The sequence below is a fragment of the Triticum aestivum genome, chromosome 4A (genome assembly GCF_018294505.1).
Source record: "Triticum aestivum cultivar Chinese Spring chromosome 4A, IWGSC CS RefSeq v2.1, whole genome shotgun sequence".
In the NCBI taxonomy this organism is placed as follows: Eukaryota; Viridiplantae; Streptophyta; class Magnoliopsida; order Poales; family Poaceae; genus Triticum; species Triticum aestivum.
Genome location: NC_057803.1, coordinates 29811744 through 29825500, shown reverse-complemented (window position 1 = coordinate 29825500; position 13757 = coordinate 29811744). Strand labels below are relative to the sequence as shown.

The 13757-nt window shown below is 42.0% G+C and overlaps 1 protein-coding gene across 6 annotated transcripts; it reads left to right on the top strand.

Annotated features, from left to right (window-relative positions):
* Positions 1–775: 775 nt before the first annotated feature.
* On the top strand, positions 776–5832 carry LOC123084919 (cyclin-B1-2). 6 transcript variants are annotated; one of them, XR_006439459.1, is made up of 4 exons: positions 778–1098; positions 1200–1300; positions 3053–3334; positions 4198–4434. XR_006439459.1 is itself a non-coding variant. In XM_044506457.1 (3 exons), exons 1-3 carry the CDS (start codon positions 967–969, stop codon positions 4352–4354), a joined length of 390 nt encoding a protein of 129 aa, XP_044362392.1. In that variant the 5' UTR covers positions 776–966; the 3' UTR covers positions 4355–4467. The 6 variants fall into 6 exon arrangements, 3 of the variants coding, with proteins under 3 accessions (XP_044362392.1, XP_044362393.1, XP_044362391.1); XR_006439458.1 differs by lacking the exon at positions 4198–4434 and adding an exon at positions 3453–3663; XM_044506457.1 differs by lacking the exon at positions 3053–3334 and having other exon boundaries at positions 776–1098; positions 4198–4467.
* The last annotated feature ends 7925 nt before the right edge of the window (positions 5833–13757 follow it).

Here is a 13757-nt window from a genome sequence, read left to right as displayed (position 1 = left end):
GGCTCTTCTGCTAGTAATAATAAAGCATGGCATTTTACATAAAGGTCCCTAATGTTTTGGGCAATTAACCCGCTCTACATATTTAAGTTGGTACCGTATAAAAACGTTTCGGAGAATCCGGTGCTGCGTAGGCAGAGGAGATACGCGAGGAGGTTGGCAATCTAGGCAGCAAGCAGCGGCAGCGGCAGGCTGAGACGGCGTGCGGACGACCGCTAGAGGCGGCAACTTGCGGTGGTCGGAGCACGAGAGGAGCAGAGAGCAGCGGCGCGTCTGCGAGGGAAGATGACGGCGCGTCCATTGGAGGCGACCTCGGGGCAGAACGAAAACATGTTTTAGAGCCTATGCACCCGGGTACTCCTTATCCAACCACTCATTCCTGCATCACGATTCGTGTAAATAATTTTCTCTTTTTTGTTTCTCTCATATAGAACATGTATTTTGTACTTCAACTTTGCAGCACAACAAAGCTTTCTATGTAGAATGTGGGATAAAACTTACAGATTTTTTGGTCCAACATAAATATATAAAATGAGATTTATTTGATTAAAAAATCTTATTTTTCATATTTATGTCGGACAAAAAAATCTGAAAGTTTTATCTCGCATTCTAGTTACAAAGTTATGTTGTACTGCAAAGTTTAAAGTTCAAGACATATTTTATATGAGAGGAACAAAAAAGAGAAAATTCCATATAATAAGGTAGTTGTGTAGCATAGATCTCAAAGCAACATTGGAGTGTTAGGATAATGAGGCCCGGATGCATAAGCTCACAAAATCTGCATTCCGGGGCAGAAGGGGCGAGAGACCGGTAGGCGGCGGTCTGGTGGTGGTTCGCCAGGCGGCAGGGTCGGTCGGGCACGCGGGGATCGAGCGCCTCCCCCCTGATGGCGTTGAGCGTAGCGGCACACGACCCCAAGACAACAGAGAGAACAGAGAGAGGAAAAAAAATAGAGGCTCAGCAGCGGCTATGGCGAGCGGCGGCAGTCTGATGACGAAGAAGGAGCTCGGCGAGACCCACGACGTCCTCCGCTTTGGCGCCAACGACAGCGTCCGCGGCGACCTCGCGCCGGCGCACCCCGTCCAGGCCACCATCCACAAGGTAAAAACCCTCCCCGATCCGCCCCCGTTGGTTCCTTCAAACCCTAGCGCGCGCTGAATCGGAGTTTTTTTCTTCTTCTTTTGGTGCGCGCGCGCGTGCAGGAGGCCAAGTTCTGGGACGAGAAGAAGAAGTTTGGGACCGAGGCCATCTACGGATCGGCCTTCAACATCCGCAGGGATCTCGACGCCCAGATCCTCTCCAGGTTGGTTCTCTCGCTGCCCCCCTCCTGGAAATAGGTTTTGTCTAACTAAAGAGCTACCGGTATTAGATATTTTTTTAGCGGTATGATCTGGGAGCTGCAGTTGTTGGGGTCGTCAATTCGACCTTACTTTTGTTTTGTTGAGCAAATCAGGGCCCCTACCTTCAGATTATTACATCTAGAAGTGCACACGCTTAACGCTTGTGAATGAGAGTTTTACAAACCAGAGCACAACGAGTGCATCCGGAGTGGTTGATGCATTAGGGAGAGAGGGGGGAGTTCAGTTTTGCCAAATTAATAGAGAGCCTTCATCTTTTTCTGTCCTGGGCATCCATATTTTGACCAAATTCACACATTGTTTCATGACTGGAGGTATATTAATGTCATCAGAGACCTTTCGATTCCTTGCAAGCCAAATGGACCAGAGAGTATATGGTTCACTGTTTTTGTCTCACAGAGAAGCTTGTCACCCGTGTTAAAAATGCCAGCCCATTCTTTCACATCATCTAGCCTTATGCCCATAAGGCCCCATATATGTTTCATCCTGATGCACTTCAGAGTTAAATGTGCAGCCGTTTCTTGGTCGTTGCATCCAAAGGGGCAGGTATCACTGTCGTCGAGTCCCTGCTTTTTAAGGAGCTCTCTGACTTTGATCTGGTTTCTGATGAGCGTCCAGGCAATTTGTTTCCCTTTTTTTTTGGTGACAAGCAGTCCCAAATACATCGATAAATGAGCCCAGTACATCCTCCAAAATTTGTAAGCTGATGGGATTTCCTGACTGAAAATTCCACTAAGTGCTTCATTCTAAGAGCTCGTTTATCCAAGGATCAAACCTTGAGATAGACAAAACTGAGGAATTGAGCTAGAACCTTGAGTTCTCCGGGCCTGGCTTTTATCTTGTGCAATATCTTTAGTCACTTCCCAAATCTCTAAGTAAAATGTGTAGGTAGGCTGGATAAATCAAATGAATTTGGATACAGCAGGTTGAGATCGATAAAAGTGAAGTGGACATGACTGCAAGGTTTAAATTCAAACATATTTGAATTTAATTCAAATGGGTAACTAGGACTAGGTTCTAGAAAGTGCCCAAAAATGTTGAGATTTTTTTGTGGAGCTTTGATAAATGCAGAAAGATTTGTGGGCAAGGATTTGGGGAATTTCAGATGGCTTTAATTTAAACAAGTCATCTTTAGTGCTGCTGGACTGTAACAGTCAGACATACCATCGACCCTAAGGCTCTTTTTTTAACATGCTGACGCTAATGCTCTTTTCCTGATTAATGATTGACATGCATTTCTTTTAGACTTTATTATCATGCTGGATTCTACGTTGTTGTGTATTTTGTTTGACGGGACGACTAGTGTTCTTCGTAGTGAACTCACTATGGGACATTATGCTTATGTATAACAAAAACAAAATTGGAAAAAAATATATTAAATTTGTTTCTCCCGTTACAACGCACGGGCATATGTGCTATATATAGAAAGTCTATTAGTAACCCAGGGTGAAGAATAAGTAATTCTTCACCCTGGTCGATCGACCAAGCCAGCCATACTTTCGGTCCAACCACGCCACGGTCGTGAGATGGGAAAAAAAACCACCGTCCCGTGACTCTAAAATTACAGCATGGTCGAGCTAATCTTACGTTTTGGAGGTTGACTCAAACTAGCCCACCTCCACGTCCTTTTCTAGTCCGCCGCGAACAGTTGTTTTTAGTATTTTCTAAAAATAAGAGGCCGCGAACGGTTTTGACAGTATTGACGGCGAACGGTGGTATGGTGCTCCACGGGTTGGCTCGAAGGGAAGCCGTCGGTGCATGGCGGTGTGCTGCTCGGCAGTGTGGTTAGAGGACGGTGGCTCGAGGTTGTGTTCGTCGCTGGGCAGGTGATCTGGCGTGATGTTTGGCGGCTGCCTAGGTCTTGGGAGGTGCCATGATTGGTGATCGCGGCGCAGCTTTGGGTTGTGATGGCGATGTCATGAAACTGCAGTGGGTGGTCGTGCCTGATCTGCTCCGTGTGTGTAAGTCCATGGGAGGAGGTGAGCATCTTCAATTCTAATGCTCTCTTTTACAAATTTTCATTATGAAGGGTTCAGTACCAGATTTGCTGTGTTGTCATTGTTATCTGGGAGGTGATGATGTGTTTTATTTTGCAAGAGCTCATGGAAGAACCGGGAGATCAGTTGTTAGTCACTGTTGTGCTTCTTCCTTTCTGAATAATCTTGGGGAGGGCCAATGACAGAGTTTTACATCAGTTTTTGGGGACAGGTAGAAAACAGAGAAGGGAGGGGATAGGATCGAGCGCCCACAGATGAAAGCTGAACCCAAACCGTGTTTCCTTTTGTTTCTTATTAGGCCCTTGTGCTCCTGGATTTTTTTTTTTTGGGTCTAATGGCTGTTACTTGGTGCGTGCGATGGCAGGAAGTACTTCTCAGCAAAAGCAATGCCTCTGCATGTGGCAACAAGATCCAAGTAGATTGCTTGATAACCGACTATAGGATTCATGCCTCTTCTAGCCTGAACTTAGTAAGCTGCGGAAATAAACAATAGAAAAGGTAAAGAACCACCACAGGGATATGTAACAGTGGGAGTTTTGAGTACTATCTGGATGTGTTCTCAGTTCTTTTCTGGTATATATGCTTGTGTGCCTCTCCTACGTACATGGTGTTTTTTTGGATAGGTTCGTGAGATACAAGTGGATGATATTTATGGATTGCACTTGGCTTGTCATGTGTTCATGACTGCCTGTCAGAGCTGGTATCCTCAGCAAACTGTTTTTGCTTCTTGTAAAGCGGGGTGTGACAATTTTGTCTAAAGAAGTAACTTAGATACCACCTTATGTGCCGGTGTTTGTGTTCTTGCATGTACCACTCTGTAACTGCTTCTTTGGATCACTCTCTAGTGTTTGCACTGTGGTGGGTGGTGGTCGATTCGCAGCACCGGAGCAGTTGTGCAGGGTCGCGGGTGGTCGTCGATTCGCAGCACCAGAGCAGTTGTGCAGCGTCGCGGGCGGTCGTCGTGCAGCGTTGCTGGTGGTTCTCGGTGTCAGGCTACGTTGACTGTTGACTTGCTTGTTGATGTGCTCTGCATCTCCTCCCACCACGATGGTCGGCAACCAGGCCTTCGCTGCTGGAGCTCTTCAGTATCGCCCCCTCTACATAAATTTGCAGGAGTATGTGTCCATTTATTCCCAGTATGGCTACAGTTAGTGAAAGTAATTTAGTTATTTGAATTAAGATCATGTCCCAATAGGCATAGGCTAGGCATTGCTGTTGCAGTTTTGATCTCCTCCTCCAATTTATTTGGTTTGGTTGTAGCTGTCCTTCAAGGTTAATACTCAGATTTAATATCTTTTTGCCCAGTTCCTATGTGTTGGAGCAGAACCCTTCTTTGTTTTTGTTGATAGACCATGTCATTATTAGTTCACTTCTACTCGTCGTGTAGATTCCATGGTTGATGAAGGAGGGTTTAGTACTGTCATATACCATGTAAATGTTGCCTAAAAGTTTTTTTCCTCTATAAATGAAGCTCTTCATTTACGAAACAGAAAATATTTAGTTTTCTGCCCATAACTCTGAATCTTTATTAACTTGTGGCTTCTTGCTATGGTCGATTTTTGGTTACTACTAGTGTGTTGAATGTAGACTGTTGGCTTGTACAATATTATTTATTATGTTCCATCAAAAAAATATTCCCTGTAGAAATTTTTGTCAAGGATGTCAATTATCATGTCAAGCCTTTAAGCTCACAATTTTAGAGATATATGTTTACTTCTTGTTTAGGAGGAGAAATAAGAGGTTCTAAGGTTCCTTTTGTTCTTGTATAATTCTATTATTTTTTGTTCTCTTTTGTTTACTACTTCAGTCAAATTCAGAAATTACGGTGTGTAAAACCTATGTTTTTCTAGTCTATTTTGAACGATCTTTTTTGTATTTTTCAGAGTGACTAATTTACAATTATTTTATTCACAGAGCCATGAAGTTTACAGGCACTACTCCCAGCAGGGTTAAGAAAATCCATTTTCAATGGAGTCAATATTCTTTAGAATTTCATTTTGATGACTGTCAGGGTCAGGCGCACCAAAGGATGGACTGTGGTTCCATGTCCAAAGGGACAATACTGGACCGGCAGATGAGCGGGCTCTTGCTGATGCAACTCCTTCTGCTGCTCATCAACCTGTCGTTTCATTCTCTCCTCCTCGGCTAGTCCGTCAAAGGCCACCAGATGATTTCCGAACAAGAAGTTTCCTGCAAAGAGATGGGAGAGGGCAGCGACACCCAGTGAACATAATTTTGTTGATCCTCCAGCAAGTGTGACCAAGAATGTTGGATCAAAGCTTTGTTCTGGAAGTTCTAATCGATAGTTTCTGTATTGCATACAAAGGGTAATCAATGCTGGGCTAAAGATCTCTGCTACATGTTCCATGGGTTGAGTATAACCAATCATGTTGCTTATTTTTAGGAGAAGTTCAGACCTGTGAGAAACCAGATGTAAATTACAAAGCTGCTCCTATTTATATATTTGTAGATGTTCTTTATTGTGCCTAGTTGTTGTAACGTAATTTCTTACGACTGCCAGAGCGGTTCATTTTATTTGCATCATCCAACACATTTAAGTTGTCACTTGAAATTTTAAAAGGTTTGCCTATTACTTTGCTGCTCTGATCTATTTTATACAATTTAAGTTGGGTTTTAATATGTTTTTGGTGGTTTGATGATGTTGTTATCTGTTAAAGTTATCATATTATGGTAACTGGGAGAGTGATGGCCAACCATTCATTTCCTTTAAGGCAATATCTACCATGTTCAGATATTGACAACCAGTCCACCAAGGAGTTGATAAAAGGCTAGGGGTGTAACTTTGACGTGCAAGCACTCAGAATCACCAATAGTATTAGGAAATGAGCTTATATGTAACAGTCAAGAAGTAACAGTATGGATCATACTCTGACATGACCTTACACCATACACTTGCTAAACCAACGGTGCAAAAAAGAAAATGTCTCAGTATAATTGTGATGCATGAATATGAAGCAGCAATGCAGACCACATAATCACCAGCGGACATGTCATTCATGTGCCAAAGATTCCAAAGAAAGCCAGTACTACATCCAACAATCGTCAAACAACAAAAAATGCAGCAAGAGCACCCACTACATCCTCTCCCTGGAGCGTTATGGACGGAGCAAGTCTAGCTAAATACAGGGGAAAAAATATATGAATCAGCTGCGTTCTGAAGCACCTCGAAGCAGAACCATGACTGCTCGCCGAGACGAATGTAGGAAATATGTTGTGGTCTACCCCTATTCCTCCACGCTTTTCCGTGATGCCGCTCACAATCGCATCTCCGAGGCTAGGGGGTAGGGACCTTCTTATACTGCGTTTCCAAAGAGTCCGCCTCTTATACAGTTATAAGATTCCTAGTCTTTAAACTAGTTTCCGGATAGAGTCCAGATCAAACTACCAACCACGATATAATTTGTCTGTTAGTGGATCCTATCCGTTGAGTCCCTGAAGCACGCGCCTGTGAGCAACGCGTCATAATAGAGTATAAATTCTTCTAATTATGTAGATCAACATTAGGGTCGTAATCTAATTACACGATCTAGCTTCTTCCAATTATCAGCATACCCGGGTAGTCTTTCCAATATATAAAGCATATTGTATTCCACCGATAATTGACCGGCTTCCTTAAGCATGCAACACTTAAGTACATTCTAGCAAGAGTAATTCCATGCACAAAACACATGTATAATTCCATATGAGGTATTCCGAATATTAATGATAATAAGTATTTGAATATAGTTGTAGGACACATAATCCTAACATCTCCCACTTGTCCAAAACGATCATTCAAAAAATTCGTAAACCCATAGCTTGAACATGTTTACCAAATACCACCTGACTAAGTGACTTAGTCAAGGGATCAGCAACCATATCAGTACTAGGTAGAAACTCTAAAGAAACAGACTTAAGTCTATTAATTACATCACGTATATAGTGATACCTTCCCTCAATATGTTTGATCTTGCTGTGGAACTTGGGATATCTGGAAACCTTTATTGCAGCATGATTATCACAATACACCACTGGTTTGCTAGCACTCTCAACAATCTTCAAAGTCGAAAGAAATTCCTTCAGCCACACCGCCTCCTTCACAGCTTCCGACGCAGCAATATACTCCGCCTCCATGGAAGATAATGCCACTGAATCTTGCTTCTTACTACTCCAAGATATAGCGCCACCAGCTAATGTAAATAGATACCCAGACGTAGACTTCCGGTCATCCAGATCACCCTGCCAATCAGCATCAGTATAGCCCTGCAACTGTAGATCCGTTTGGTTAAAACAGAGTGAATAATCCAGTGTTCCTTGAACATAACGAAGAGCATGTTTAATTTGATTCCAATGCCCAATTCCTGGATTCATTTGATATCTACTCAACACTCCAACAGTATAGCACAAATCAGGGCGTGTGAATAACATGGCATACATCAAAGATCCCAAGGCAGAAACATATGGAGTCTTCTCCATTCTCTTCTTTTCCTCAGGAGTTTTAGGACACATACCCTCATTGAGTTTAATTCCTACAGCCATTGGGACTAAAGCAGGCTTGCAGTTTTCCATAGAGAAACGTTTAAGAACAGATTTTAAATAATTCCTTTGAGACAAACCCAAAGTACCTTTATTCCGATCTCTAAGTATTTCCACTCCTAGAACATAGGAAGCGTTTCCCATATCTTTCATTTCAAATGTAGAAGATAACCAAGTTTTAACTTCTACCAACATTTCCTTACTACTAGAAGCAATAAGTATATCATCAACATAAAGTGACAAGAGTGTAAAATTTCCTCCCACTATTTTAAAATAAATGCAATGATCTCCTTCCATCATAGAAAACCCATATGATGTGATAGCATCATCAAACAAAATATTCCATTGTCGTGAAGCTTGCCTAAGACCAAAATAGATCTATTTAGCTTACACACTTTTCCCTGATTTTCCTTTTCAACAAAACCATCAGGTTGAGGCATATAAATCTCTTCTTTCAAATGACCATTCAAGAAGTCAGTTTTAACATCCATTTGATGAAGTTCCAGATCAAAGTAAGCAGTCAACGTAGCAATAATACGAATAGAAGTAAATTTGGCTACAGGGGAAAAAGTTTCCACAAAGTCAACGCCTTCCCTTTGTGTGTACCCTTTAGCAACCAACCTAGCTTTGTATTTTTCAACATTTCCAGAAGCATTCAGTTTCCTTTTAAAAATCCACTTTGATCCAATTGCCTTCCGGTCATTAGGTAGATCAACTAATTCCCAAACTTCATTCTTTTCCATGGAGTTTAGTTCCTCACGCATGGCTTCCATCCATAACTTTGATTCTGAACAAGACATGGCATGTTTAAAAGATTTTGGTTCTTCCTCTAAACTAGAAGTTTTAGAGTATACTTCCCCCATAAATACATAATAATCATCAAGGTATGATGGGGCTGCTACATTCCTCCCACTTCTCCTAGGTAAACTAGTTATGGGAGTCTCAACATTTACATTGCCATCAGCTTGGTTTTCCTGATTGTTAGAATCAGTTTCAACACTTGTATCTAACGGGTTTGTCAATAATTCCACTCTCGCACGTTTTGCACGGCGAGGTGTATCTTGATCTAGAAAAATGGCATCTCTACTTTCAATTAACTTCTTCCTCTCTGGATCATAAAATCTATATCCATTTGAACCAGAAGCATATCCAATAAATATTCCTGGAAAACTCTTAGGTTCCAGTTTTGTTCTTAGTTGACTAGGTACTCTAATCTGTGCATTGCATCCCCACACTGCTAAGTTCAACAATGTAGGTTTCCTCCCTTTCCATAATTCATAAGGAGTAGAACTAACAGATTTAGAAGGTGAATGATTAAGCAAGTAAACAGCAGTATGAAGAGCCTCTCCCCAAAATGATAAAGGAAGATCTGAATATGCCATCATAGACCTAACCATGTCCATTAAAGTTCTATTCCTCCTTTCAGCTACGCCATTTTGCTGAGGAGTATATGGTAAGGTATAATGGTGAATAATTCCATTTTCCTTGCAAAAATCATCTAATATTCCTGATGTGTATTCACCACCACGATCAGTTCTAAGCACCTTGATCTTTTTGTTCAACTGATTTTCTACCTCGGCTTTAAATAACTTGAACATGTCGAAACCTTCCAACTTATGCTTAATTAAGTAAACATAGCCGTATCTAGAGAAATCATCTATAAAAGTAATGAAATAGACCTTCTGCCCAAATGTAGGTACAGACATCTCACCACAAATATCTGAATGAACAATAGCAAGTGGTTCAGTAGACCTTGACGCTTTAGGAAAAGGCGCCCTGGTCATTTTTCCTACAACACATGCCTCACAAATGCCGTAGTCTTCCCACTTGAAGTTTAAAATTCCAGAACTAATCAGCCTTTTAATTCTGTTCTTTGAGATATGACCCAAACGAAGATGCCAGAGATATGATTCTGAACAATTATTGTTTCCATCTATATTCCTCACTACCGAGTTCTGTTCAGTCACCATACAATCCATTCTATCGATGTCCATAAAATCCTCAATATAGTAGAGACCATCAAATCTATTTCCTGATTGAACTAAATTTCCATTCATCAGTATTTTAACTTTGCCATCTCCAAACAAGACCTTAAAACCAATAGATTCCAGTCTAGAAACAGAGATTAAATTCTTTCTCATGCTAGGGGAATAGACTGTGTCTTTCAAAATTAATTTTCCTCCACCAGGGAGTTTGAGTGTATAATCACCAATGCCCAAAATATCAGCTTTTGCAGTTGTTCCTAGATAAATAAATCTAGTTCCTTTTGGTATGGGTTTTAAAGAGGTGAAACCAGCACTATTCCTTGCAATATGTGAAGTGGAACCAGAGTCTACTACCCAATGATCTGAAGCTGAAGTAGTAAACAATGATTCAGAACAAACAAATAGATTGTACGTACCATCAGGAGAAGAATTATCCTTCTTGTGGACCTGATGCTTGTCCTGCTTGTCCTGGTGCTGCTTCTTAGACTTGTCATCTTGTTTATAAGGCTTCTTATTCTTGCACTCAGTTCTAAAATGCCCATACTCTCCACAACCATGACATATAAATTTCCTCTTATCAAAACTAGAGTTTGGACCTGTTCCATTATGATCATCCCAGTTTCTCTTCCTGTTGATTTTGTCCCTCAAATCACCTCCTTGATGCTTCTTCTGCCAACGCCTCCTATCTTCACCAAGGTGTAACTCCTGATGATGTGACTGTCTCTCTTTCCCTTGTGAAGTTTTCCTATCTTCTTCCATGAGCAAATGATGCCTCAAATTGCGCATGTTCAGTAATCTTTCAGAGTGACAGAATGATACTTTAAATTGTTCCCAAGTGTGCGGAAGTGAGTTCAGAGCCACCATTACTTGCGCCTCCTCAGAAAAAGGATAGCCAGCATTTTTCAATTCCTCATTCAGCACACACAACTTGTTTAAGTGCTCATTGATAGAAGTATTATCTGCCATCTTAGACGTCAAGAATCTGTTCAGCAAACTAAGCACTTTGATTAAAGAAACTTCACCAAAATCCTCTTCCAGCCTTCTCATAATTCTGTATGCAGCAACCTCTGTTTCATATTCACCTGCCAACGAATCAGACATGGAACCAAGAATAAAAATCCTAGCCTTCTTATTGTCCTTATTCCACTCCTTGAGTTCTTCTGCATAATTATCCTTTTCCTCATCTGAAGCGTCATCAGCAGGTTTGTTAGGCTCAGCGGTCGAAATCACATACTCAATATTCTCAGCTGTAAGCAGAAACATCATCTTCCTTTTCCAAACAGTGAAGTTTGTGCCATCTAACTTGTAGTTCCTGAGCAACTCAGCAAACACGCTATTGGAAGCCATCTATCCACAAAGTTCAGAACAGAAAGTTGAATCGGAGCAGCAGTAGCAGATGAGAGGCCTGACAAATTCCGAGCAGTCGTTGGCGAATAGCTCGTGTACCTGAGGACTCGTCGAGGTGGATGGCTTGGAGCGGTGACGGGCAGCTAGAGGAGAGCTTCCGGCGGAGTGCGGCTGGAGATCGGGCCGCCGGCGGAGTCGGCGACTTTCGGGCGGTGGCTGTCGGCGAGTTCCCGGCGTAGGTGAGCGGCGGCTCCAGATGAGTGCAGCGTGGCAAGGAGAGAGCACTGCGGGGCAAGGCGACAGAGCGGCGGCGCGAGACGGGAGCGGCGCGGCGAGGCGAGAGTATCGATTTTGGAGCGATTTGTTTGCGGCCGGGGCGTCCTTGTTAACGAAGCGCACTACATATCAATCTAATTCCAAGTTGGACTTGTGTGGACTCCCCTGTGTACAAGCTGACCACGGTGGATCCGGCGGAGTACGCAGCGGAATTGATTCCGGATCGAATCGAGTCGACGACTACGTCGTTAACTTTAATCGGCTCTAATACCAATGTAGGAAATATGCTATGGTCTACCCCCTATTCCTCCGCGCTTTTCCGTGGTGCCGCTCACAATCGCATCTCCGAGGCTAAGGGGTAGGGACCTTCTTATACTGTATTTCCAAAGAGTCCGCCTCTTATACAGTTATAAGATTCCTAATCTTTAAACTAGTTTCCGGATAGAGTCCAGATCAAACTACCAACCACGATATAATTTGTCTGTTAGTGGATCCTATCCGTTGAGTCCCTGAAGCACGCGCCTGTGAGCAACGCGTCATAATAGAGTATAAATTCCTCTAATTATGTAGATCAACATTAGGGCCGTAATCTAATTACACGATCTAGCTTCTTCCAATTATCAGCGTACCCGGGTAGTCTTTCCAATATATAAAGCATATTGTATTCCACCGATAATTGACCGGCTTCCTTAAGCATGCAACACTTAAGTACATTCCAGCAAGAGTAATTCCATGCACAAAACACATGTATAATTCTATATGAGGTATTCCGAATATTAATGATAATAAGTATTTGAATATAGTTGCAGGACACATAATCCTAACAACGAAGCCATCCCACTGCGGCCTTCTCGCTTGGGACGGTTGCTCCAGTGAAGGCATCTCCACGCAGAAACGAGCTGTCTCACCACCGGCCGCGGCGACTACTCTCCGGACAGGGCGCAGTGGCCACGGCGCATCCCTGCGCGAGGCTCTCATACGGCAGCAGTCCCTCTCCGGGAGACGATCCGTGAAGTAAATTTATGGCATGCAATCCATTTTCTTACGTTGCATGTAGCTGTGACGGAGCGCTAGTTGTTCCGTAACTTTACAACAGGAATTTAAGTTTCATGCAGTGCGTGGGATGCATGCGTGTGCGCTTGTTCTTCTAAGGTAAATTTACGGCGCACGCGACATCTCGACTGTAGCGTTTCGATTGAGTTGAGTGGGGTGAGGAATAAGAATTCCTCACCCATGGGTGACGAATAGCGCGCCTATATATATATATATATATATATATATATATATATATATATATATATATATTTCTCATCCTAGTCAGGTTATGTGTCCACGCTTAATCTGCAGGACAGAACAGGCTTGTAAGGTAATATTATAGTGTGGAAAGAGGAATCCGGCACTAAAACCACCATAAAATAAAAAAAGTGCAAGGTAATCTTACTGTTTGCATGTGTCCCGTAGGTGAGGAACCTATCTGGCGCATCTTGCTGTAATTTTATGGCCACTTTGGTAATCTTACAGTACCAATGCTTTCCTGATTTTTTTACATAAGGCTACTCAGGTGATCTTACAGTAGCGAGGCGTTCCTGATTTTTTTAGATATAAGTCCGTGTTCCTTATTTCATGTATATTTCACTAGTTCTATTCCTCTTTCTATTGTATACTGAGCACAACGTGTCTCTAGCAAAAATGAAATAGTGCAAGTGATTTAAGTAACATAGGCCGCTATCGCAATTCTGTAGGAGGCATTTTGGTAACGGTAAGAAACACGGGCAACTAATTCATTATATGCACAAGGAATTTTTGGTAACAGTGGAATAATAAAGTGTTCTAATACATAGATTCCATGTACTGGTTCCGAGAAATAATTCACGTAATAAAAACCATCCTAGAAATTACAAATAAAATCCGTTTGGACACAATTGAATGCCACATAGCACTAAATAACTAGCAACATGAAAATTTCAAAACTCACTGTTTCAAAAATACTACTGAACTTGAAAAATGACTACTGTCGAACTTGATCTTCAAGCGGATTAATTTGCAAGTGACCAGAGATTTCACATCAACCTCATCTGTTCAGCAATCCCTGTAGCTACTGAAACATTGTTATCCATGGGCTGTAACCAACATAGTATCCTATTAATAGTACTGTACCCTTTAGGTTCACTTTTCTTCTCACAAAAACCTCAATTTTGCTTCAGGGTGTTAGTAAAAGAAGTCCTGGAATTTTTGATTCAACATTACTCGTACCCACCATA